We start from the raw sequence: 12,771 nt of genomic DNA, 5'->3' as shown, positions 1-12,771 counted from the left end.
TAAACACACATAAAAATTCCAGAAAAAAGCAAATTTAGAGTCAAGTACACCTTTTAATAGAAAGACCAGAATCACACCATATTCATTAAGACAGGGACTATTCAAACACCGTGCTTCTCATCACCCTTGTGAAATAGTTTAGAATATAGAAGTCTGTGAATCAGGGCAGCTTCAGTGCTCCAGGACTAGAGGGGGAAGGAAGGGTTGATCCCCTTCCCAGTGACTTGGGAAAGATGGTGTCCTAACTGTGGGTGTGGGAGGCAAGGTGAGCAGCAAGCTGGCCGGGCTCCTGTAAATGAACATATTCTGCTCACATGCTGCTCTGGGGTGCGAGGGATGGAAAGGCCTAGCAGAAAGGATGGAGAGGTGAGAGATGGCAAGTCCGTCAGGGTGGGCCTCATAAGCGCCAATCCTGGCTGGACACCAGCCACATGCCAGGCACTGCCAAGAGTGGCCTTCGAGGTGCCTAAGCACCACCAGAATGTTCAGGCACCCTCGGCAGGGCCTGAGCACTAAACTGTCAGGGTGGTAGTCTGAGCATCACCAGGAATGGGCCCACGACTCCTTGACAACACCTGCAACCAGGAGTCCATGATGCTGGTGGATGAAACAGTAGGAAGGCCTAAAATGACACACTGTTTGGGGCCAGAAACCATGAGGCCATCAAAAGCATCGCAGACTAGCCATCTCACAGCTTAGGAGACATATGTCATCGAACCTGAGCAAGAATTTAAAGCCACAGCAAAGATCACTGTGTAGACAGGCCAGACAGCCTTCAACTTGACTGGGTGTCAATTCAAAAGGTCTGTCTGGGGGCCGGCGAGGTGGCGCTAGAGGTAAGGTGTCTGCCTTGCAAGCACTAGCCAAGGATCAGGACCACAGTTCGATCCCCCGGTGTCCCATATGGTACTTCCAAAGCCAGGGGCAATTTCTGAGTGCTTAGCCAGGAGTAACCCCTGAGCATCAAATGGGTGTGGCCCAAAAAAACAAAAAACAAACAAACAAACAAAAAAAAAAAACCCCAAAAGATCTGTCTGGATTGAGCTGCTAAGAAATCTGTAAAAAATACTTAAGTGTAATTCTCGAAATATTTATTTCAAAGACAGCATTTCATTTAATGATGACAGTAAAGTTCATTAAATCACAATACAAAATGTTCAAATGAAATGACAAATATTTAAATACAATTGGTTAAATAAAAAGCACTTTCACTCACCATAGAATGCTGACAAAAAGGATATTAAACCACATTTATAGTAAAAAGACTTTTAAGACTGTAGTTTAAGTTCTAAAAGCTAAGAAGTTTAGAAAAATGTATGAGAGGGGCAGGAAGGTGCAAAGATTACAAAAAGGATATCTAGAGCCGGAGTGATAGCACAGCAGGTAGCCAACCTGGGTTCGACCCCCAATAACCCAATGGTCCTCTGAGCCCACCAGGAGTGATTCCTGAATGCAGAGTCAGGAGTAAACCTTAAGCACCACCAGGTGTGGCCCAAAACTGAAAATAAAAGGTATCATGAGACTACTCATTGTGTATAAAAAAATATTACATCAAAAAATATTAGTAAGTAGTTTTATTTCTCTTGAAAATTAATTCCAAAAAAGTAACACCAATGCTGATGATATTTCACCTAATTAAAAAATTTTTTTTCCTTTTTGGGCCACACTGGGTGATGCTCATTATGTTTTCAAATGAATTATCCAAGATAGCCTCTATTTATCATGTATATAATTTGGTATTACTTCTCTCTGGGACTTTGGTCAGTACTCATGTGCACTCTAAAACTCCAAATATTAAAGCCCATTCTGAGAACATGCAGAGAAAACCCACTCTCTGGAAGTGGCAGGTCCTGCGCTGAGAGCGGAGACATTCAGCAGCAGACCTCAGAAAAGAGATGTAAGATTGAACTTTTCTTTCTTTAGTTTTTTGTTTGTTTTGGGCCACCCCCAGCTGCGCTCAGGGCTTACTCCTGACTCTGCACTAAGACATCACTCCTGGCAGGCTGTGAGTATCAGGAGATGTTGGAGACAGAACCTGGGTTGGCAGCATCTTACGTAAGGTCAGCACTTTCCCCACTGTACCACTGCTCTGGTCCCAAGATTTAACTTTTCAACAGAGACATTCTGGGTCAGGAAAAAGAATTCTGTGGTCCATAATAATTCTATAATGTTCAAGAGCCTTTGCTCTCTCCTAGCCAAGTGTACAAAAATAGTTTTCCTTAAAGAAATACAGGTCTATGAGCCAAGGCAAGCTTTGGCTAAATGATTAGCTTTTGTTTGGCTCTGAAGGTTTCCATGGAGACAGCCCGAGACAGAAAAGCAGCATTACCTTCTCTGTACTCGTGGCCTTTGAGAAAGCCAGGTGTCAGCTCATTCATGCCACCCAAGACGAACGGCATCTGAGAAGCTGGACACAGGCAAGCATGAGTTCTTCCTGGCAATGCTTTGCATCTCTTGTCTTCCTCCATGTAAAACCTTAAAATCCTCTCTGAGCATCTCTCCCTGTTACCTCTAGTGTAAGTAATGCTTCGACAATGAGGTCACATGATGAAAGTACAGCACCAAATGGAGCTCTGCTGCTGAGTTCTCCAGATAATCTGATACCAAAGCTTTTGACAACTGAAGCCAATCTGGAGAGCAATGACAGCCCCAGCACATAATGACATTGCTCTGGAGAGCAATGACAGCCCCAGCACTCAGCCAGCCAAGAGAGACCAGGAAAGACCAGTCCAAGTGTCCATCCCAAGGAGCAGAATCAGATGACACGATACATGGTTCCTCTCCCTCTGCATATCTATTACATCCTTTATACATTCATGTCCATGATGCAAGAGTACCCCAAACACTACCATCAGATCAGTGTTTCGGAAGGCCACAGAAACAACCCTCACTTAGAAAACCAGATACTCAACAAACACACTCAGTCAAGCAGGTTACACGCTGCAGTGCCCCATAAAAAATCATTGGGGGCACATGTGTTGGCACTCAGCTCTGGCTCCCCCTGGAACAGGCTCTCAAACACATACTCTCTAGCAGGGCCCAGAGCTCAGAAAGAAAATACCTGAGAAATCTATTAACAGAAATGGCAAAACCCAGGATTTCCTAGATGATGTGACAAAAAAAACAACAAACATCATTCTTTTTTTTTTTTTTTTTTTTTTTTTTTTTGGTTTTTGGGCCACACCCGGTGACGCTCAGGGGTTACTCCTGGCTATGCGCTCAGAAGTCGCTCCTGGCTTGGGGGACCATATGGGGCGCCGGGGGATCGAACCGCGGTCCGTCTCCTAGGCTAGCGAAGGTAAGGCAGGCACCTTACCTCGAGCGCCACCGCCCGGCCCCCAAACATCATTCTTTTTTTTTTTTTTTTTTTTTTTGTGTTTGGGCCACACCTGTTTGATGCTCAGAGGTTACTCCTGGCTATGCGCTCAGAAATTGCCCCTGGCTTGGGGGGACTATATGGGACGCCGGGGGGATCAAACCACGGTCCGTCCTATGCTAGCGCTTGCAAGGAAGACACCTTACATCTAGCGCCACCTTCCCGGCCCCAACAAACATCATTCTTATAGCTCGAGTCTAGATAAGAGATATGCTGGATATCACCCCTGGCTCGGTGAGCTCTATGACACTGTGCTAAATTACAAAAAGAGGATGCAACCCCCAAAAGGAACATTTGGAAAGTAGTTGAAGAACAAGCACCAAGCCCTGATCTCTGTAAAAGCAGACATGGCCCACATGCAAAAGACAGGTTAGTATTGCCAGGTGTATGTCCAGAGCAAAATGCCTGGAAATTTCCATCTATGTGGCCCAGCTGGAATCAAATCATACAGAAATCTTGACTAGTACCTCCCCACAAAGAGGGAGAGATAAAAAGCCCAGGAAAGGGCTTAGAGTGGAGCACAAGTAGGAAATCACCCATTAGTGGGAAACTGAGCTCCAAGACAAAGTGACAGCACTTCCCTCAGAGGAACAGGGATAGGAAGGTGACTATGAACCCTTGTAAGGGTCTTTTCTCCAGGAGACCTTCAAATCTCAGTCCAATCACCCAGGCCAGCTGGAAGAAACTGACTGGGAACGTCAAAGAAGAAGGTTGATTCGGATGCAACCTATTTTGGCAATATTCATCCTCTGACAGAAGGAAGTGCTTTAGAGAAGTCAGAGGCAAAGACAAACATGGTGGTAAAAGCTGTTACTTCCTGCACAAAGCCAGGCTGCTGCTGGTGAGCTGCCTTTGAGGTCCCAAGAGAGCTCAGAGTGGGCAGGTGGCATAGCGGTCATCCCTGCAGAGGAAGCCTGGCTCCACTGATGCTGTGTCATCAGGAGGGCTGAAGTGACCACTGTTCTGGGAGTCTGTCTCAAGGCTCTTAGTCTCAGACTGGAGGTGGACTGAGACCTGAACTGCAATTTCCTGGCCTGTCTCACTCAGGGACCCATCATCTGAGTCTCCTCCTGGAGACTCACTACGGCCCACCTCTGGGCTAATAATGTAGATGCCTCCTTGCCTGTCCTGGATCCTCTCTCCCCGCTCATCGGGGTCATCTATGCGCACAGCCTCAAACATCTCCTCCACAAAGGCCCGGCAGTTGAGGATAAGTGGTGGCAGAGGGACACTGCGGGCTAGTTCTTCTATGTATCGTGCGAACTCCATGGTCTTAAACTGCGTGACTTTGGCGAGTTCCAGGGTCTTGGCAGAGGTGATGATAGGGATGCGCTTGGCGATCTCAAAGGCCTTCTGGAGCTTCTCAGCCCCTTCTGTGCGGAAGAACTCATTGATGGCCTTCTCGGTCTTGCGAAGATGGCTGCTCATCATGCACAGGCGGGTGATATTCAAGATAAGCGTGATGGTGAAGGCGACAAGGCAGACGACCATGTAGTAGATACTCATGTCCCCTGAGGTGAAGACCACACGCAGGGTGACAGAGTAGGAAGCACGAGCTGGAGAGGTGACGAAACAAGTATAGAGCCCGCGGTCCTCAAATGCGACACTGGTGATATTCAGCAAGTTATCGGAAACCAACCACTTTCCACCTGATGGTCCAACAGAGACAAAGAAACAAAAACATGAAGGACAGGGGCCGGACAGATAGCATGGAGGTAAGGCGTTTGCCTTTCATGCAGGAGGTCATCGGTTCGAATCCTGGCATCCCATATGGTCCCCCATGCCTGCCAGGAGCAATTTCTTTTTTTTTTTTTTTTTTTTTTTGGTTTTTGGGCCACACCCGGTGACGCTCAGGGGTTACTCCTGGCTATGCGCTCAGAGGTCACTCCTGGCTTGGGGGACCATATGGGACGCCGGGGGATCGAACCGCGGTCCGTCCTAGGCTAGCGCAGGCAAGGCAGGCACCGCCCGGCCCCCTTTTTTTTTTTTTTTGGTTTTTGGGCCACACCCAGCATTGCTCAGGAGTTACTCCTGGCTGTCTGCTCAGAAATAGCTCCTGGCAGGCACAGGGGCCACATGGGACACCGGGATTCGAACCAACCACCTTTGGTCCTGGATTGGCTGCTTGCAAGGCAAACACCGCTGTGCTATCTCTCCAGGCCCATTTTTTTTTATTTTTTTATTTTTATTTTTTTGCAGGAGCAATTTCTAAGCCTGGAGCCAGGAATAACCCCTGAGTACTGCCGGGTGTGACCAAAAAAAACCACACACACACACACACACACACACACAAAATCATGAAGGAGGGGCCGGAGAGATAGCAAGGAGGTAAGGCATTTGCCTTTCATGCAGGAGGTCATCGGTTCGAATCCCGACGCCCCATATGGTCCCCCATGCCTGCCAGGAGCAATTTCTGAGCCTGGAGCCAGGAATAATCCCTGAGCACTGCCGAGTGTGACCCAAAAACCACAAAACAAACAAACAAACAAAACCATGAAGGACACACACACACACAAAACCATGAAGGACAGCACTATAACATGCCACAGCCCTGTCACTCTCCTAACTTCTAGGGACTACTTTACCTGTGTGGGTTTACAATTTACAATCTTACTCAACTGTGTCAGAAAGGAGAGCCTGCCTGTGAGGAGCCAGACATTAAACAGCCTGGAACAAAGAAGAGAATCAGGCTATGGTGTCTGAAACTGATGATGGGCACAAGTACCTTTTCACTGCAACATACAAGCCTTATGAGACAAGTATGGCTATTTTTGCATAAAAAAAAAAAAAAAAAGACTAAATTTTGGGGGCAGGGTGGGTGGGTATTTGAGCCACACCCAGCTCTGCTCAGGGTTCACTCCTGGTGGGGGATCTTATATTGTTCCAAGGATCAAATTCAGGTCAGTTGCATGTAAGGCAAGTGATATATCTTTTTTTTTTCTGTGTGTGTGGTTTTGGGGTCACACCCGGCAGTGCTCAGGGGTTACTCCTGGCTCCATGCTCAGAAATTGCTCCTGGCAGTCACGGGGGACCAAATGGGATGCCGGGATTCGAACCAATGACCTACTGCATGAAAGGCAAATACCTTACCTCCATGCTATCTCTCCAGCCCCGGCAAGTGATATATCTGCTGTCCAAACTCTCCAGCTCCCTGAATGACTAATTTTGGGGGGTAGGGGGGAAGGGCACATCCATTGGTGCTCAGGACTTACTACAGGTTCTATACTCAGGGATCACTCCTTGTGGCCTGGAGAACTATATAGAGTACTGGAGATCATACTCAGATTGGTTGCATACAGGCAAGTGTTCTAACCATTGTACTATGCCAGCCGCCAAATGACTTTTTTGTTTGGTTTTTCATTTTTGGGCTATATCCAGCAGCACTCAAGGGTTACTCCTGGCTTTGTGCTCAGAAATCACTCCTGGCAGGCTCAGGGGACCATATAGGATGTCAGGAATTAAACCCGGGTCTGTCCCGAGTCGGCCGTGTGCAAGGTAAACACCCTATCTCTGTGCTATTGCTCCAACCCCTAACTTTTGTTTTGTTTTTTGGGTCACACCTGGCAGTGCTCAGGGGTTACTCCTGGCTTCTGCGCTCAGAAATTGCTCCTGGCAGGCTCAGGGGACTGTATGGGATGCCAGGATGCCGGGAATTGAATCGGGATCCATTCTGTGTTGCCCACGTGCAGGACAAATGCCCTATAATTGTGCTATCGCTCCGCACCCCACCCCCAAATTTTAAAAGCAAAGGTTACTGCATGTATATGTCTACATAATTCTATATTTTCGGGAATGGAGAGATAGCACAGCAGTAGGGCATTTGCCTTGCATGCAGCCAACCCAGGTCAGAGGGTGGTTTGAATCCCGGCATCCCATATGGTCTCCTGAACCAGAAGCAATTTCTGAGCACACAGCCAGGAGTAACCCCTGAGTGCTGCTGGGTGTGGTTCAAAAATGAAAAACAAAACAAAAAAGTCATCTGGGGGCTGGTGTAATAGTACAATGGTTAGTATACTTGCCTTTATGAAGCCAATCTGGGTATGATCTCTGAGTGCTGCTGGGTGTGACCCAAAACAAATAAAAAAAAAAAAAAAAACAACTCTATATTTTCATAGACTAGAAAGATTTGGTTTCTTGAGATGCAAGAGGGGGTTTGGGTCACACCCAGTGATGCTAGGGGCTTACTCCTAGCTCTGTACTCAGATTTATTCTTAGCAGTGCTAGAAGGACCATATGGGATGTTGGGGGTCAACCTGGGTCAGTCATGTGCAAGGCAAACACTCTATCTGCTATAGTATCACCTTGGTCCAGAAAGATAGGTTTGAGAAATACAAAATAATGTTATTTCTGGCCTGGAGAGATAGCACAGCGGCGTTTGCCTTGCAAGCAGCCGATCCAGGATCAAAGGTGGTTGGTTCGAATCCCAGTGTCCCATATGGTCCCTCGTGCCTGCCAGGAGCTATTTCTGAGCAGACAGCCAGGAGTAACCCCTGAGCAATGCCGGGTGTGGCCCAAACCCCCCCCCCCCAAAGAAAATAATGTTATTTCTGGGTTGGTAAGTTGGAATTTTTTTTTTTGGTTCATACCCAGTGACGTTCAGGGGTTATTCCTGGCTATGCACTCAGAAATCGCTCTTGGGGGGGGGGGGGGGCCCAGAGAGATAGCACAGCATTAGGGCATAGGGCATCTGCCTTGCAAGCAGCCGACCCAGGACCAATGGTGGTTCAAAACCTGGCATCCCATATAGTCCCCCGAGCCTGCCAGGAGCAATATCTGAGCAGAGAGCCAGGAGTAACCTCTGAGCACCGCCGGGTGTGCCCCCCCCCCCAAAAAAGAAAAGAAATCACTCCTGGCTTGGGGGACCATATGGGACATCCAGGGATCAAACCGCAGTCCATCCTGGGTCAGCCATGTGCAAGGCAAAGGCCCTACCACTGTGCCACCACTCAGGCCCCTAACTTTTTTTTTTTTTTTTTGGTTTTTTTGGGCCACACCCGGTGACGCTCAGGGGTTACTCCTGGCTATGCGCTCAGAAGTCGCTCCTGGCTTGGGGGACCATATGGGACGCCGGGGGATCGAACCGCGGTCCGTCCTAGGCTAGTGCAGGCAAGGCAGGCACCTTACCTCTAGCACCACCGCCCGGCCCACAGGCCCCTAACTTAATGGTTTTTAATTAATGAGGAAAAAGAAAAAGAGTCGGAAGAATTTCTGGAGCCGCTCCCTCAAAGGCACTAAAAACATTCAGACACAGACTACAATCACCCTAAAAAAATCCTAGCTTTCCTGACATTTTTAGAAATTCAATTCTCAGTGAAGCTTCAGTCTATGATAGACTGGCTGTAGCCCAACCCTTTCTTGTGGCGCCACCAGCCCCAGCACAGGTGGGGGTTTGGGTAGGAGTGGCCGGCACAGTCTCTCGGGAAGAAAGAAACGAATTCACCAGGCAGTGGAACAAGAGCTCGTGATCCCTTCTTAAATGAAGAACTACTCTTTAGCTTACCCCTGCCTCTTATTCTGGATAAATTAATATAATTACTCTGTTATTCCTGACATACACTCGAGGATTTTCCTAATTCTCCACATTTATCCTGGTATCATCACTGGTATTTCCTGTAGACTATGCATAGACCAAAGCAGAAAGAAACACCAGGAATAAAGCGGATGGATTTACCTCTGCCTCTGTCATCCAGTCGCTGTCCCTTGGAGTTGTACCAGCGGACATCTTCCCAGTGGCTGACTGTGAGAAGACATTCCATTGATACAGTGGTTCCCTCCTTGGCTATGACAACATCCCCCGAGGGGGATCCTGCAAAGTTCGGGGTGAAGGACGCATTGGTAGAACTTTGATTGACTCCCAGTTGTGCTATCTGATCAAAGTCCGCATCTTCCAAAACCAAAGCGGCTGGCACAACGGCACTCACCACCAATGAGAAGAGGCAGCAATGGGGCTTCATGGAAAGACAGGCAGAAAATTTGCTTGGATCCGGTGTATTCAGAGCTTCAGTCCTAGAAACAGGGAATTTATTGTTAGGTGTTACTCCCATAGAAGCAAACCAAGGCTGAACCAAGAAAGGGCCAGGAAAACCAAAGAAAGCACCACATCCTAGAAGCAAGCAGATCTGAATGTGATGAGGGTGCTTGGGACTGTCATGGAAGTGCCACAGAAGCCACACATTGGGAGAGGCCCACTGGGCTGAGCCAAACTGGACTCTGCTCACTGCTTCCCCACGGACCAGCTGCTGCAACACATCATCACTGGCAACAGCATTCCACCCAGGCTCTCTGTCCTTTGGCTTGTTCCAGCTCAAATATTTTTCTAGTCCACTCTGATTCACTCAGCAGCAGCAGCAGCTCAGAAAGCTCAGGTAGTTGGCTCAGCAAAGCCTCATTCCAGCCCGCACCAGAACTGCCTGCTAGTTCACTGACATTCAATCCAAGGCAAGCAAAACCATGACCACAAACAGTAAAAGGAGTGATTCAAGGATCTAAGGATTTAGATAGAAATAATGCAGGATGCTTGTAAGCTCTCTATCAATATAAGAAAATTGTACTATGACATAGACAAAAATAGTTATTGAGTACAAAAACACAGAACCTCCTCCCTCTTAGGCAAGAATGTGAGACAAAAGAATTTTCCTTTAATAGTTCCTTTATAATCACAAGACAAAACACGGCTTAATGGCTTGTAAAATCACCCATTTCTAGCTCAAAGTGCAAAATTAGCAAGAACTCTTTAAATGTCTAGTTAGAAGAAATGCAAATAAAAGGAAACAATGCCAAACTTAAGAATGATATAATGAAAGGCCGGGCGGTGGCGCTGGAGGTAAGGTGCCTGCCTTGCCTGCACTAGCCTAGGACGGACCTCGGTTCGATCCCCCGGCATCCCATATGGTCCCCCAAGAAGCCAGGAGCAACTTCTGAGCGCATAGCCAGGAGTAACCCCTGAGCGTCACAGGGTGTGGCCCAAAAACCAAAAAAAAAAAAAAAAAAAAAAAAAAAAAGAATGATATAATGAATAAAAGGCAAAATAATATCCCAGCCTAAGAGTCTATGTGATTATGATCATCTTCCATTGATGTGATCTGGTTTTATTTTCATTTCCTTCCAGCAGCAAAATTCCTGCAGTGAAGGGGCATTCTGGGAAGGAAGGAGCTTTAGAAATGACAGGCTCCACTGACCGGCTCCACTGACGCCACATTGGCTCCTGTGATCCCACTGGGAATTTAGGTGAAAGGGAGAGTCACCTCTAACCTCTAACAGTCACCCCCAAATTCTGATCTCCTGCCCACAAGGACTGGCTCTACCTCTGGGGTGCTCAGCCTTCCAGGAGACAGAGATACTAATGTGTGCCTGAGGGTCCCAGAGACCAAGGACAGATGTCAAAGGCTATCACTGTGGGGAACGAAGCCTTGGAAAATAGAGAGGTGCACAGGATTGGAGTTTGACAGGAACAGGGAATAGGAGAGATGACTTTGGGGAGGACACCAAGGTATTACTGGCCAGGTGAAGATTAGCCACATGTGTGCTGGCCAGAGTGGAGCCCAACTCCTGATTTTGTGGGAAGCAGTCAAGGTCAGCAGCCACACTCTGGGAATTGGGGGTGCTAACACCTCCAGGATCCAAGAAGCTCAAGTGGGAGCCTGGCCCAAGCGCCACAGTGCCACAGTGAGGTGTTGTGGCTGAGCAGTGTCCCAACACTATTTCTACTGCTCCCCCCAAGGCTGACTGCCTCTGCTTCTTCAGCATCAGGCAGTAAGCCTGCCTGGGAGCTGGACACCCACAAGCTCTTACTCCTCCTTTGCGTAACAAAGTGCATGCACATCAAGTCAAGCAAAGTAGAAATTTAATGAGATGAGATTGCTCTCTGTAACGTGGTAGACAGCTGGAATCAATTGCCCACAGCATCTTGCATCTCCCCGTACTTCCTGCCTTTCTGAGTCAAAAAGAGCTACTGCTACTCATCTAAGGCCTTAAAGTTAAAAGGCACCCAGAAGCTAAGCCTATCCGCCCCACACCCCCAGTCTTCATTTTCTGCTAGTCCAAGAGAACGTGCATATGAAAGACTCTAAGCACAGTATCAGTCGCCTTGAGAGCTGTTTAAAATAGAAAAGGTGATTGGCTGCCTGCCAGCCCTACTCAATGAAGAACCTCTGGTTACTATCAGCTCAGAGAGCATTTCCTGCTCAGCAGCAACCTCTAGTGGTACTCTGACCCACCAGGTTCCCGTGAGAGCTCTCACCCACAACTCTGAGAAAGAGAGGATCACCAGGAAGGATCTGCGGCCAACAGTTGGGTTCCAGTTCCAATGGGCCACTTCAGTGAGTGACCTACCTCCACGGACTTCTCTAGGTCCCTTCTACTTTGAATACACAGACAGCAACAGCGCTGCTGTGCCACTGACATGAGTTTGACAACAGCAATCTCAGAAGAGCCCAGTGCCCAAGGCAGCCCCTCCACCACCCAAGCCAACACTAGCCCAGTGGTAAGATCATGGTCTGTAATAAAAGAGCGCTGCCAGGTGTGACCCAAAGACCAGGAAACAAAAAAGTGTCTGAGCTATCAGTCCTAACAGATTGCCTGTTGCTGTTCCTGTCAACTTCTGAAAGAAGTAAGATTTCTAAAGGATCTCCATTCTCCTCAGAAGTGAGTAAGGGAGAAACGGGGAGGATTTCCATTCTTGTGGCTGGCAGAGGAAACGGTTGTTGAAGAGCTCTGGCAGACTCAGTGTGGGGAGAAAAGTGACATTCATGATAGTAAATTTTGCTCTACTTATAGAGACATTCATGTTGTTCCCCAAAGTTAGATGCGCCAAGGACCTAATGGCACCCATGCGTATGTATCTGCTGGCAGATCCACCTGCCAAGAAAAGCAAGTGTTTTTGCCCCTTGTCAAGGTGCTCGGAGCTGGGGCGGGAGAGAGAGCACGGAGGCAGGGCATTTGCCTCGCAGGCAAGCATAGGGTCCCCCGAGCGAGCCTGCCAGGGGCGATCTGTGGGCCCCAAACACGAAAGCAGATCGGCGCGAGCGGGAGGTTCGCGTGCCGGGGCACAGATCCCCCTGCTGCGCTTTCCCGTCGGGAGTCGCCCAGGGGCCGAGCCTCGAGAGCCGGCCGACGGCTCCGGGGCGGGAGGCTGGGGCGTGGCCGGGCCCGCACACCAAGGCGGCGGCAGGCAGACAAAGCCGGGCGACGGGCGGGGGCGCTCGCCGCCGCCGCCGCGGAGGGAGAAGCGGGCCGGCGCGGCGTCTGCGGCCCTGGAGCTGCGCTTGGAGGGGCCGTTCGGGGAGCGGGCGGGAGGGCAGAGTCTCCCCGCGGCGCCGGCCCTCCCTCCGTCACTCACTCACCCAGCGACCGCGGCGCCGCGTCCCTTCCCGGGAGCGCCCTGACCCGGAAGTGCT

At 48.9% G+C, this 12,771-nt stretch overlaps 1 protein-coding gene across 2 annotated transcripts; it reads right to left on the bottom strand.

The window, feature by feature from the left end:
* Positions 1 to 3,551: 3,551 nt before the first annotated feature.
* MFAP3 (microfibril associated protein 3) lies at positions 3,552 to 12,750 on the bottom strand. 2 transcript variants are annotated; one of them, XM_049776074.1, is made up of 3 exons: positions 12,726 to 12,750; positions 9,048 to 9,382; positions 3,552 to 5,025 (listed from the first exon to the last, which is right to left on the bottom strand). In XM_049776074.1, exons 2-3 carry the CDS (start codon positions 9,328 to 9,330, stop codon positions 4,247 to 4,249), a joined length of 1,062 nt encoding a protein of 353 aa, XP_049632031.1. In that variant the 5' UTR covers positions 9,331 to 9,382; positions 12,726 to 12,750; the 3' UTR covers positions 3,552 to 4,246. The 2 variants fall into 2 exon arrangements, with proteins under 2 accessions (XP_049632031.1, XP_049632030.1); XM_049776073.1 differs by lacking the exon at positions 12,726 to 12,750 and having other exon boundaries at positions 9,048 to 9,588.
* Positions 12,751 to 12,771: the final 21 nt, after the last annotated feature.

The sequence above is a fragment of the Suncus etruscus genome, chromosome 6 (genome assembly GCF_024139225.1).
Source record: "Suncus etruscus isolate mSunEtr1 chromosome 6, mSunEtr1.pri.cur, whole genome shotgun sequence".
NCBI classification, from domain to species: Eukaryota; Metazoa; Chordata; class Mammalia; order Eulipotyphla; family Soricidae; genus Suncus; species Suncus etruscus.
The sequence above is the reverse complement of the archived record's forward strand: the minus strand, read 5'-3'. Positions and strand labels throughout refer to the sequence as shown.

Coding starts and splice junctions, on each gene's coding strand:
- MFAP3 (XM_049776073.1), bottom strand. CDS start 9,420: ATGGGAGTAACACCTAACAATAAATTCCCTGTTTCTAGGACTGAAGCT. Junction 5,026..9,047: donor ACTGGATGACAGAGGCAGAG/GTAAATCCATCC, acceptor TTGGACCATCAG/GTGGAAAGTGGTTGGTTTCC.